This window comes from Oryzias melastigma, linkage group LG9, assembly GCF_002922805.2.
Source record: "Oryzias melastigma strain HK-1 linkage group LG9, ASM292280v2, whole genome shotgun sequence".
Taxonomy (NCBI): domain Eukaryota; kingdom Metazoa; phylum Chordata; class Actinopteri; order Beloniformes; family Adrianichthyidae; genus Oryzias; species Oryzias melastigma.
In genome coordinates, this window is record NC_050520.1 from 6034042 (window position 1) to 6047734 (window position 13693).

The window sequence follows — 13693 nt, forward strand, 5'->3', positions numbered from 1 at the left end:
GTACACACGTGTCCGAACCGTGTCCCGAACCGTGGCTTCTGATCCGTACGGACCACGGATAATCCGTGATCCGCAACACCCCTAGCTAAAAAACAAATATTTATATCTACTATGGGATTTTTTTTTCTTAGCTGTTGCACTCTGATCACAGTGATTTGGAGATTTATTAGGCAAACAAAAAAAAATCTTAAATTCTTTTTTAATTTAATTTTGTTTCTGAACAGTAATTAAGGGACTGAACTTCCTGGTTCCAGTCAGAACATTTCGAATTAGTTCAAGATTTATGAAAGTCTTTTTTCCAGCTCAGTTAAAAGTCGATTATGATAAGAATTTCCTCCAGGAACAAAAAAGCTTGAATTAGTTTGATAAATGTTTGATGAGAAAAGGATTTTATGAGATCTTTGACAGAACGATGATAATTTAGGATCTTTACCTGATATTACGCTGATTTATTATGAAGATGTGCTGCAACACAGAGATGTGCTCTGATGTGTGACATCACATCATTACACCGACGTTTGAAAAGAGTGTATGAATAATTAAACAGCAATATATTGACCAATATATCAATTTGTTATGTTGAAGAAGTTTTTTCTGCCTTTCTTTTATTGTGAAGCACTTTGGTACCCCTAAAGGAGTTGTAAAGTGCTATATAAATAGAGCTTGATTCATTGATTCATTCACTCAATTTTGCCTGCTTGATGTTTGCATTAATCGGTTGTATTATAATATATATATATGTGTGTGTTTATTTAATACATTTTTTTATCTTCATTAGGAACCTTTATACTGGTGGCATATGTGCTACAGGAAAAAACTTTTGCACAAAAAATTGAAAAAATGAAAACGCAGAACAAAGACACAAAAAGGAAACATTTAGGACCAATTAAAAAAAAATAGTGATGAGTTGAGAAAATTTCTTTATATTTTAAGGTTTAACAGCCAATTTTGCTAAAAAAAAAAAATTAAAAAAATTAAAAAAAGTCAAGCCTCGAGGCTTCACTTTATTACTAAACAGTGACATCTGGTGGCCAGCCAAAGCTACAGCAGCATATTGCAAGCAGAATGTCCTTGGTCACTGCATACACAATGAAAATGCTCTCCATGTGTCTAAAATCAAACATAAAATTCAAGCTTGAGGGAAAAAAAGACAATTATAAAATATAAAAATCTAAAATATGTCAAATCAAATATATATATACATAATGACACTTTTCTGAACCAAATATTGTACCTACTGAGTTTTTTTTAGTTCAGATTCTTTGTTTAGTACATTAACAACAGAGTTTCTCTAAACAAACAAAACTTCAACAGTTTGTTACTGTATGCTATCAATAAATTGCAGAGTGAATTTTTCAATCTTCTAATGTTTTTGATCAATTATATTTGCAATTATTGAAGTACTGTGTATGTACAGTATACTATATCCTCATCAATGTCTTCCTCTGGTCTCTTGTTCTTTTTTACCTTGACAATGCTATTTTTACCCAAAAGTTATTGTACTTATTACATGTATTTATTTATTTATGGTATTAATTGTTTTTATTGAATATGCATCCAGTTCTTGTATTTGTTCCATCTCTCACTGCGATGTGTAAATGCTGTTTGGCTTTGGCCGGAGGAACAGGATTTTGTTAAGGGCTGCATCTCTGATGTGGTACATTGATGACTAATAAAGCATCTGAATCCAAATTTATTTAAATATTTAGACACTTAATGTCTGAGTAAATTGTCATTCACCTTCTTTTTTCAGATTTTTTTTTTTGCAATTTCCCTAAAAAAAACTGATGTTAGAAGAAAAACAGCAACAAAAATAAAGCAGAGACCATTTCTAAAAGAAGGAGATATTAAATGTGAGCAAAACTCAATGAACCACTTCAGATTTAAGTAATCAATCGAAAATGTTGATTGAAGGTAACTCAGAAAACTTTATTTAAAAAAAACAAGATAACGTCATTAAAATATCTTCTATTCAGCTTTAAAAGTGATGCAAACCTGATTACACTAAATTAAATTGGGTGCTGCTCTACTCCAAAATAATATGTGAGCTGGTAAATAAGCAGCTACAGCTTTAATGTCTCCCTTTTTTGCATCTTACAGCAAACACCTTCAGATAGATCTTCTAAAAGGAGCCTGCCAAAATGCAGGTGCTGCATTGAATTTCCTAGAATCTGCTCCACTAAAGTCTCCTCCACGTTGGTGCCTGTGTGATAGTTTTCTGACAGCATTTACTGGTAATTAAACATGAATTACTTACAAAAGCCCGGGCTTATAGTGTCATGTGAATACCTCACAGAGAAAAGATAACGGGAGGATATCTTCTCTCTTCCCCCCAAGTTAAGCTTATAATCAAATTCAGAGCATGTTTCTAAAAACTTAAGTCTCTAATCACAAATTCTGCTCTTCATCTTCAATAAGCCTGAGCAAAGTTCACATCTACTCACAGCAAATTGCCTCGCAAATTAAGTGAATTATAGAGACAGAAAACTGGGATTGTTCCTTACCCGCGGTTGCTAAGTGTGATGTTATTATAATTAAACTAATCAGAGTACTTATGAGGTGATGCAGACGAGTCTGTGAGACGCTGCAGCACAAACATCAAGGCAGCCAAGCATCCTTCTTTTATTTAGTGATGAAGACAGCAAATCGTTTCTGATGTGCACTGCTTCAGGATTGGGTTTGAAATCTTCACAGAGGGCCCACAAACTGTTAGAATCTTCAACGACAGACTCCGCTTTAATTCAAACTGGGAGCGCATTGATTTTTATCATACAAATCTTTATTTTTGAGTCGATAGAATAAATACCTTTTTCGCAGACTCTGAAAACAAAACTCCATTGTTACCGATGATTCCCACAGGGTAGCCAAATATTCTTGAAAATCCTACACGTTTATGGGAAGAGAAAAGCAATCAATCACAGTCGGATTTAGAAAAACACTCCTGTACTTCAGAGAAATCAGCTTGCCACGTACCGGTTATAAGCGTGTCTCCATAAAAGGCCTTGAACTCATCGAATTTACTGCCGTCGACAATTCTGGCGATAACCTGAAATCCAAGAAAAAGAATTCCTTGTAAAAAACAGAAAACAAAACGGTTTCTGCTGGTTGATTGAAAAAACCTAAACGTCCAGCCGGTGCTGCTGCCTGTTCAAACACTCCAGCATGTCGGTAATTCTCACTCTTTCACATCGACGATGAAAAGGCTCAGACAGAAAAAACCTCAAAATGATTGACGCCAGCAGCCACTATTGACTCAGAGTCTGACGTGCGGAATTCCCCTTTAAGAGCCGTCTGATGCTTCAGCATTTGTGAGGCTTAACCATAAATCCAAGTTAAACAACTGTGTCAAAAGACGGTCAGTTTTTCCAATAATAGTTGAGCTATGACGAGAGAAATCAATCAACGATGTCATTACTCCACCCCACACGCATCTGAACATTTATATCCCATCAGAGAAACATCATAAACATCTAAAGGCCCAGTCCGATGAAAATTATCTTTTTAACATGTTCTTGTGATGATGGAGGACATATATTAAGCTTTTGAGTATTTCTTTATTCAAATTGTGGTAAATCAGTATGAAAAAGATCTTATTTGTTACATAGAAAATATAAGGGGTGGGTGTTGTGACCCTAGGGCTGTGAGTTTGTTCCTGCTGCCTGAACCTTTCCTCCTCCTTCTGCACACGTGCAGATGTTTAAGGTCGTGTCACACAGCCACTATGTGCATTTGGCACATGTAAGAAAATTTGTAATTTGTGGAAAAAGTTGCAGTCTTTATAAAATAAACTTTAATAGATGTATCACAAACAAACCGCATTAAAACCACTGCAGATGGCGGTCGCTGTCCATGGTGCTGAAGCAATGTGATTTCTGCCCAGCGCTAACTCAAAAAAAAATCTAATCTCAATGGGATTTACTAAGTATTAAGGCCAGTTTACAAACCCAATTTTTTTATTGCGACTTCAAATCTCCTAAATTTAGGAAAAATTAGTCATAACTGTTAAATTACGAGAATAAAGTCGTATATTTATTATTACTTTAAAATTCATAAGCTAAATTTATGACTTTTTTTCTCATAAATTTACAGATTAAAAGTCTTAAATATACAAAAAAACGGGTAAATTTACAGGGCTGAAAATAGTAAATTTACGAGACTTAAAGCCAAAAATTCAAGAGATTACAAGTCGTAAATTAATGATAAAAAACACATACATTTACTAGATTAAAAGTTGTAAATATATGAGAAAAAACTCATAAATTAACAAGTCATAAATTTACGATAAAAAACTCGTAAATTTATTAGATGAAAAGTAAATTTACAAGAAAAAGTAGTAAATTTACAAGATTTAAAGTTGTACATTTACAAAGAAAAAATTAGTAAATTTATGAGATTTAAAGTAATAAATTAATAAGATTAAAAGTTGTAAATATACAAGAAAAAACTTGTAAATTAACTAAATTAAAAGTCGTAAATTTACAAGATAAAAACTTGCACATGTATGAGATTTAAAATAGTAAATTTTACGAGAAAAAAGACGTAAAATTTACGAGATTTTAAGTAATACATTTACAAGATTAAAAGTTGTAAGTATACAAGAAAAAGCTCATAACTTAACAAGGTTAAAATTGGTAATATTACTTTTTTTTGATGGCCCTAATACTCCATCATATTTCCTGGTAAAATAAAGGTTAAATAGAAAAACAAATAAATTCCAAAAGAGAAGAAATTAAATGAAGCATGGGTGTATCTGATCTTTGCGTGTTTTTCTGTACTTCTTTGCATTTCTATGACTGTCTGTGCACATCGATGAATGAAATACTTCATGTCTCTGCAGCTTTGTGTCTTCCTTGCTCCTCTGCATACAGTCATCTGGTTGGGTTTTTGTCAGATTAGATCATTTCCTACATGCACGTGCATCTCCAGATACTCATGCAACAGCACATCTTGTTCACTATTTTTTTTTGCATGATAAAAGTACTTAAAGTGCTAAAACCCGGTTCGTCTTATTTGTTATGGTCCAGAGTAAGTCGTAACAGCAGGCCACAAGCTCCCTTCTCCGTTCCATTTGTAGACGACTAGCTGGATAGCTCTGATATCGCTCACCATTTTTGTTGCATCTGTAATATTAGGTTGTGAGGAGCTGTAAGCTAGTGGGAGTGTGTTAACAGCCATAGGGCGGGGTGCCAACAATCATATTCACAACTCAGATGTGAATCTCTTATGATCTACTGTCACTCTGCAGAAACCGTGTTCAAGAAACAACATCATCCTAATTAAGAGACCACTGGGAATACTTTCAACAGAAGCTACAACATAATTACTAAACAAATATAAAGCAAAAGTACCTCTCTTATGTCAAAGTTACGCTTCAAGTTATCCCCCACGATGCCGTAGAGCTCATCAGCAGGATAAAGAGGGGCTTCTGTGGGCTCCACCGTCACCTGAAACCCAAAGACTCAGAGGTAACTGAAGATCAACCGTAACGTGAAAGTGATGATCAGCAGAATACCTGCACGTCCTTCTTGTAGTTGAGGCTTCGAACGGCCTTTCTTGCTAAGTGAAGAGCGTGGTTATCGTCTAAGGCATAGTGGTCGGTCACTCCAGATTTCCTACATCATGAAGAGAATATTATTATAATATTATAGTAATGTTGACCTTTTTGGTAGTATGTCAACTAAAAAAAACAAAAGTTGAAAATATTTAGTTTTGCATCATTATAAATAATTACAGCTCCACACAAATTTGGTGTCTTAGAAAATAAATGATTATATAGGACCAATTAAAAAAAAAGAATCTTAAACCTTTCTAAGTATTTTGAACAATTGGATTAAGGAGACAGAAATATCTTTTTTTTCATAATATTCAAATTACATTAACATGAAAAAAGTTTTGTGAAGAAGTTATTATGGGCTCAAGCATACAGCGAGAAAAAAAGTATTTTACAAGTTTTCCCAATGTATAAAATAACTTTAGTCTGTTCAGTTGAGAGACAAAGTAATACAAGGATCCAGGAAATCACATTGTTTGTTTTTTAAATAATTTATTAGCATCATGCTGTAGAAAATAAGTATTTGGTTATAAGAAAGTTCACCTCATTACTTCCTAATGTAACTCTGGTTGTCAATGACAAATGTTTCTTGTAGAGCTTCACCAGGTTTCCACTGTAGCTGCTATTTTTGGTCCATTCTTTCTTGCAGATCTTCTCAAGAGCTGTGATGTTTCAGAGCTGTCATTGAACTTGAACTTCCTCCACAGATTCTCTCGTAGATTGAGGTCCAGAGACGGGCGAGACCACTTCAAAACCGTTTTATGTGGCCGCTCCTTTGTTGTTGTATCGTTACTGTGGTCTCAGCTGTCTTCAGGTCATTGTCCAGTCCGCCCCTCTGTAGCTCAAGATCATTTGTTCCCCCCGTTAGATCTTGTATGGAGCTCCAGGTGGAGTCAGATCATCACAGATCTTGTATTTCTGTCATTGATTTCTTCTCACGAGCTGTTTGCTGATTGTAGATTGGTTCATTTCGGTTTTGTTCAGGTCTACAGTCTGGCTTCTGGTGTCCTCTGACAGCTCTTTGGTCTTGGTCATAGTGGAGAGGTGGCTGCCCGACTGTTTAAGGGTGTGGACAGGTGTCTTTCATACAGATAACTAACAAACTTGAAGAAGAAGGGACAGAATTCTTGATCGTTAGTAGGAGTTAAATACTAATTTTCTGGACAAATTCTTAACGTGTTTTCCTGGATGTTCTGCCTCACAGTTCAAGTGTCTCTATGATAAACATTGAAGACCAAAATCCTCTTTTTAACTTGCAGAGTCAGCAACTGACAAATACCTTTTTGACCCGCTGAATATGAACAAGTCGAGCCTTAATTTGAACATTTTCACTTGACAGAATTTGAATAAACACATCTTTAGACATTATTTGTAAAATCCCATCTGTGTGCTTCCAGGAAACAGTCAGAAAACATTTTTGAAAGTTAAAGGAAGTGACGTAAAACCTTTCTGGTTTAAGAAATATGACCGAATGATCAAAAAGATGGTTGTTAAAACAGAAAGGAACTCTGTGAGTGCATAAATCACTAGAACTAGTTAAACTAGAAGCAAAGATGGAACACTAAACAGTCAAACAGGCATTTACTGTCAAAATGTGGCCTTGTAAAGTCATATCTGACCCATAACTGCTCCTAAATACAATATTAATGCACCCTCAGACTAATTCATGATAAATATCATCCTATTTATCTAACTGAAAATGAAAAATGATTGGATCCAAGAACCACCAGCATGACTCAGCAGCACCTTTGACAGCAGTAACTACAAGTCATTTTCAGAATGACTATTAATGAATTACAACCTTCTGAAGGAGTTCCATTCAGGCTTCACTGCCTCACCACTTATTCTCTTTGAAAGGAGATCAGAGAAACTGAGCTGTGGGTCTGACGCTCTGATTTGCTGCGTCACATTGACAAAACGATAACAGAAAATGGCATGTCATCTATGGCTGAGGGATTTTAGGACTCATACTTGCAGTGGAGATCAGCACCCCCGAGATCTTCGGCTGAAACTTCTTCTCCAGTTGCAGCTTTGACCTGAGAAGAAAATCACCGGCAAATGAGGAAAACAAACAGTCCTCCAGCACTTGACTTTAATCCCACACAGTAAAAAAAGAAGCTTTTGAAAAGGATGGTCTCTTTAAAGAGTATTTATGGTTCTTTTTTTAATATATACATTAGCTGAATTTACTTTGGTTTATTTATTTCAAACATATTCACTCCCTGATAACAATAGTTGTTCACTCAGTCATTCAAAAGGGTCTCCATTCAACAGAACTTAAGAAAAGCAAACGTGTTTGAAAAGGAGATAGGTAAAAGCTGTAGTTTATTTAAAGGTGTATCTAGACTGGAAAATGTCTGTACGACCGGATGTTTCTTCTCTGAACCTTGTAAATAAAACCATGTGACCAAAGATCTCTTCAGTCATTGGCCAGGAATTACGAAGGCGGGGCAAAGCAACGAGGGAAAGAATGGAATTTCTTTTAGTTCACTCATCTGTATCAATGTCAGTACAAAACTTTTTATTGTTACTTTGGTGCTGCTGAGGAGGCGATTGGCTAAGAAGGAACGCTGATAAGTGTTTATGACATATACATTGTTTGGAAAACAGTGTGAGAAGCAACATGGATCACATTAAAAGTTGTTTTAATGAGCCTGCACCACATTTCAACGAGTTTCTGCTGCGACTTTCTGTTTACATACTGTAATAACCGGCTACGGTGGCTGTTTTGGTCCAGTTGCTCCGCTCCGAGCACTGAGCTTATTCAGACTAAGGAAACTCAGATCAAACCGGAGCTCAGACTTATTGGAAAAAAAAAGAAACCACCTCAAATGTGGGTCCAAGACCGGTTCCTGGTTCCAGACCAGAGTTCATTTGGATGTATTCAGAAGGAAAGTTTGTTCTGGATTTTTGGGGGAAACAAACTCTGGTTCACTTTAATTGGCTCAATGTTTCCAGTCTGAATACAACTTAAGCTCAATCCTTTGTGTTTATTCAACTTTGACCAAAAACATGTATACATTAACAATAATAATAGTAAAATACATATATTTTTCTATTATCATAATAATTATCTGTATTAAGAATTAACAATCATCAGCATTTTTCACACCCTAATAAATAAAAAAACATACTCAGGAATTCAACACAATCAGCTAGAGGCACAAACAACAACAACAACAACCAATGACTACAGAACTATTATCTTGAGTTTTGATGTAAGGATGAAAAATGTGTTTTCTTCTATTTATTTTTAACAGACTAATGTTTGAACATTGTTTTAGTCTGAAATGTGGTTCACTCTACTCCAGTTACTGTAACGGAAAAATATTTTTAAATATTGTTTGAAGCTGAATTTTTCTGAAGTTCCTCTTAATCTTCATCCTGTTTCTCTTTCAAAAAACATGTTTTGTGAGTTGCTTTGTAAGGAAGCAAATTATCTCTTATTTTAAATCAAACTGAACTGTCTAAAGTGCTATGAGGTCAGATAATTTATTTAAAAATAGTAGATGGGTGAGTTTGTAGCAATTATAATTATATTTTACCACAGAATAAAAAAAGCAACTTAAACCAACAAAATCTACCTAAGTGCTTTTTTTCTAGTATTATTTTATACAACTTTTGAGTTAATTTTATTCCTTTTTTAAATCCGTGCGACATACATTTTTCTAAATTTTATATGTCTTATATTTATCATTTACAGCATTATGTTTGACAATTTTTCCCACATGTGTATTTAAAATGTATTTCTTGTATTTAATTGTAAATTATTTTATCTCATAGGTCACCTTCACATATGTGTGCTAAAATAATGTTCCCTCTTTTACTTTATTTTTACATTTAAGGTTACGGTTGAATTTATCTTTGTAGGATAAATAGCTCAGTGACTAACTTTATAAGAAATGTTAAACAAAAGCAAACTGTCGACTCCGCCACGTTAACTTTCACATAGATGTCAGCAGATTGAATTCCGGTACAGAATGTGCTTCTTCCTGAGCTAAAATAAGCCCAAAACAATAAAAGTTACTTTAAAAAGTAGGACCGATGTGAAATGAGGCCTATAGACTAATGCAGGCTTTATCTCACTTTCATCTTGCTTAAACAAACTGTCATATCCACAAACCAGAGGAGGTCCACCGAGGAAGATGGTTCCTTGCTTCCGCACAATGACACTCTCGTCCGCCATGGCGGGAACGTACGCTCCTCCAGCTGTGCACGAGCCCATCACCACAGCAATCTCGAGGAGGGAAGAAAGAACTGGAGTTAGGTCCAACTATGAAGACGCGCACCATTAAAAGACTCGTTTTATTCACAGATTTGAAGCACCAGCAGGATGGTGGAATATTAAAAACAGTGTTCCTGTTAGGAGGAAGTCTGCAGGAATCAGCATGTTGTCTGTCATAAAACGTGACATCAAATGATTTGTGGAAATCAGGAGCCTCACCTGTGCTATTCCCTCCGAAGACAGCCTAGCCTGGTTGTAGAAAATGCGACCAAAGTGATCTCTGTCTGGGAAGACGTCAGCCTGTCTGGGAAGATTAGCTCCTCCAGAGTCCACTGAGAGACATCAAAACATCAGCAAATTGGTTATTATCAGCATTTGGCCCGCGGCTGCAATAACAGACACTAATAATTCTGCGCTCTAACATTAACTGCTGCCTGCTGCTCCACACTGGAGCCTTCAAACTCATCAGAGGCAAATTTTAAAATCACTTAAATGCATTTTTATACAACTTGAGACCTAAATTTACATTTACTGTTCAGCCAATTACAGTTTTTTTCTTTTAGTTCTCTTTAGTTTGAAAAAAATAGAAATAATCACCCAGATAAATGCAAGGTAGGTGGTTCTGCTGGGCTATTTCTTGAGCTCGAAGGTGCTTCTTCACCGTCACAGGGTAGTATGTTCCACCTTTGACAGTGGCGTCATTTGCAACTACAACACATTCCACCCTTTCAAAAAGAAAAAAACTTGAAAAATTCTGTTGACCTAAACTGAATCAGACCATACATTTAATTTTTTCAACCTTGAACATGCAATTAAATATGAAAACGTTAAAAAAAAATGATAAGAAAAACACACGGTTTAGCAGCTTTATATAGTAAAGATGAAAATGTGCGTCTTACCCAGAAACCCGTCCGATCCCGGTAATTATACCGCCTGCTGGGACCTCTTCTTTTCCATACAACTCATAAGCTGCAAACTGGGAGAATTCTAAGAAAGGAGTCCTGAAAGAAAATGAATCATTTTCTGCTTTTTATCGTTCACTATGCTGTGCATAGAATGAGTCATCTGACCTAAATGTTTCTATAACTCATGCATATTATGAATGAAATCAAGTGTCAATGCTGATTCTGTCAGAGCAGGAAGTGGGAGTTCGTACCCTGGATCCAGGAGTCTGTCGATGCGCTCTCGAGGCAAAAGTTTCCCCCGAGAAGTATGAAGTCTTCTGGCTTTTTCTCCCCCACCTGAGATTAAAAAGCAAAAATGTGTCACAAATATCGCATTATATTCACATATTCAGCACACCCCACATCTCCACGACTGGAAAGGACTAGTGAGAAGAGCAACATTCCTATAATATTTCTGCTCTGATTCCACCTACCAAAGAAAAGGGAAAAAGAAGACAATCATAAATGATCTTTAACGCCTGTCCACAACACACCAACAACAAATTATGCATTCCTCAAGTTTCTATTTTATGAAATAAAATAGAAACTTGAAACACTCCAGATTCCACCCAAATGGTAGACTTCCACCCCATCCAACTACGCACCTCCACCTAGGAAGGGACAAACAGCCCCCAACACCTGACCCCAAAAGTGTTCAAAATTATGCATTCGAGTGAAATCAGTTCAGAGTCAAATGACAAATATTTTCTCCCAGAATAGTTTTACTTTTAACGTTCTAAAGGAAAGGACATTTAGATACATTTAATGTTGAAAAGTATGCAGGATAGAATTTTCTCTCTCAAATGTTCAAACTTACCCAATTTAATCTTCTCTGTCCGGCTTTTCAGTTCATCCACGAGTGCTTTCATCCGCTCATAATTTTCCTAAAAAAGATAATGTACAATAACTTTTTTTAATTCACCACAAATAGTTACCACTTTTTAACAAGATTGGGATGATTCTTTATTAGTCAGAGCAAAGAGAGATGTACAGATTGGTAAGCAAAAGTTTAAACTAACAAAGTTCTGACTGATCAAACTTTTCAGAAAACCAAAGAAAACAAACATATCAGACCCTCTGATCTCAGCTGTAGTTTCTCAAAGCATAATGTGACAACTAATTATGCAGAAACATGAAACAAATTATGAGAGCTTCCAATGAAAGGATCCATAAGCTGGTACTTAAGATCCAATTGCTTTAATATGCAAATGTGATGTAGGCCTATATTATTCCCTCATTGTTCAATAAAACAAGCTATAATAAAAACAATTGATCACATTATTAGTCACTTCTAGTGTAATGTGTATCACGGGTTTCTAACAATTAAAATGCCATTCCTAAATGAAATAAATGTAAAGAATTTAGCAACAAAACAAAGTAGGTGTTAAATAAAATGTGGTTTATATTTTTCACTGCAGGACGGTGTGACCACAGTGCCATCTACAGGCGCTTTGAGGAATTACATCAGTTAATATTCTGTCTTGTTAATTGATAAGAATTAGTATCAAACGTAAAATTGATGAACCATAAATGTGAAATATTTATTTGTGTGCAAAAAAACCCCAATAATTTTAATCATTTTTCAATTCAAATATTAGTTTTTTAATTTTGCAATAACTAATAACAAGCTTAATAAGTAACATTTAAAATGCCCATGTTGTTTAAATTAATGTGAATTGTTTTTTGGGCTGAGAACCAGTCAAAACTAATCCTTAGCTATTGGTTATATACGAGTAAATACTATATTTGTAACATTAAATAGTGACAATTCCAACACCTAACATTTTATAGGAATTTTGACCTCTAACATGAACTTTTTGTGCCTCAACTCCGACACAAACTGTTGACTTTTACGTTTAGGAGCAAGAATCTATAATTTTGTGTCTCCCTGCTCGCCTGTCATGAGCGAGTCTTCTCATCTCCATCAGCTCAAACGTTTGCAGCGACTTGATTTTTCACATCACAGCCTGTCTAGCTAGCTAGCTGGCTAAGCTAAAAGCAAAACCTACCTGATAGTCGGAGGACTGCTTGTCGGGCTGAGAGCCGAGACGTGCGACTCTGTCGGCGTAGTAAGTTCTTGTGCAGGCCAGAGGGAGTCCACTATAGCGGAGCAGCCACGGTCGAACAGACTGCAGAAGCATTTTTCCTCTCGAAACAATAAAAACGAATAATTTGCAACTGCTAGCTTGCTAGGTAGCCTAGCAGTTTTCTTCTTCTACGGTTAGGGTGTCACATAGAAAACTATTATGCTGCCCCCTGCTGTCCATAGATGTGAACTTTCTGTTGACTTGGGAAAAAGAAACTTACAGAAGCAAAATAAAATGTGGAATTTATAAACCAGTCTTTAATTTTTTTTTAATGTCATTACTTTATTTTACAAATTCACAACAAAAGTTTATAAAAGAGAAAAACAAATATATTTGAGAATAAATTTTTGAAATATTAAACAAAATAAAATTTCACAGGAAAAAAGTTACAAAACTATGAGAAAGAAGTTGTACTACATAAAAAAATATTTAAAAAAATACGAGAATAAATTTGTAAATCTCTGCTTTATAAACTCGTTATTTTCAAAAGAAAAAAGCCTGTTCAAACATAAAATGTTACATTTAGCTTTCAAAGTGTTTCAACAATTACAATTGAATGTTTCCTGATTTTTTTTTTATGTTAAGGGCAGTTAAGATAAATTGTCTGCTTTCCTCTCCTGTAAATGTACATTTTTACCTTCATAAAACCACAACTTTATTTTGGGAAAGAAAATCATGACTTTTTCCTTGTAAAGTTACAACTTTTTAAAGTTTATAATTTTATTCTTGTAAGAGTTTTAAAAACATCCAATATGATTTAAAATCAGTAAGATAGATTCACTGCAATAAATGTTATTTTGGTTGTTAGTTCAGATTTAAGGAATCAGCCTACATCAAAGTAACATTTCTTTTTATCTACTACTTCAATTAAATGAACATACTGTTG

The 13693-nt window shown here is 35.0% G+C and overlaps 1 protein-coding gene across 1 annotated transcript in view; it reads right to left on the minus strand.

Annotated features, from left to right (window-relative positions):
- Positions 1 to 12966, minus strand: part of mccc2 (methylcrotonoyl-CoA carboxylase 2 (beta)) — a 24440-nt gene extending 11474 nt beyond the window's left edge. The window contains exons 1-12 of the mRNA XM_024275585.2: positions 12730 to 12966; positions 11538 to 11604; positions 10933 to 11017; positions 10676 to 10777; positions 10374 to 10501; positions 9996 to 10108; positions 9675 to 9788; positions 7523 to 7587; positions 5513 to 5612; positions 5349 to 5444; positions 2974 to 3046; positions 2807 to 2883 (exon numbers count right to left, since the gene is read on the minus strand). Of these exons, the coding sequence (XP_024131353.1) occupies positions 2807 to 2883; positions 2974 to 3046; positions 5349 to 5444; positions 5513 to 5612; positions 7523 to 7587; positions 9675 to 9788; positions 9996 to 10108; positions 10374 to 10501; positions 10676 to 10777; positions 10933 to 11017; positions 11538 to 11604; positions 12730 to 12861 (1152 nt within the window). The 5' untranslated portion in view covers positions 12862 to 12966. The remainder of the gene's footprint in view (positions 1 to 2806; positions 2884 to 2973; positions 3047 to 5348; positions 5445 to 5512; positions 5613 to 7522; positions 7588 to 9674; positions 9789 to 9995; positions 10109 to 10373; positions 10502 to 10675; positions 10778 to 10932; positions 11018 to 11537; positions 11605 to 12729) is intronic.
- Between the last annotated feature and the right edge of the window lie 727 nt (positions 12967 to 13693).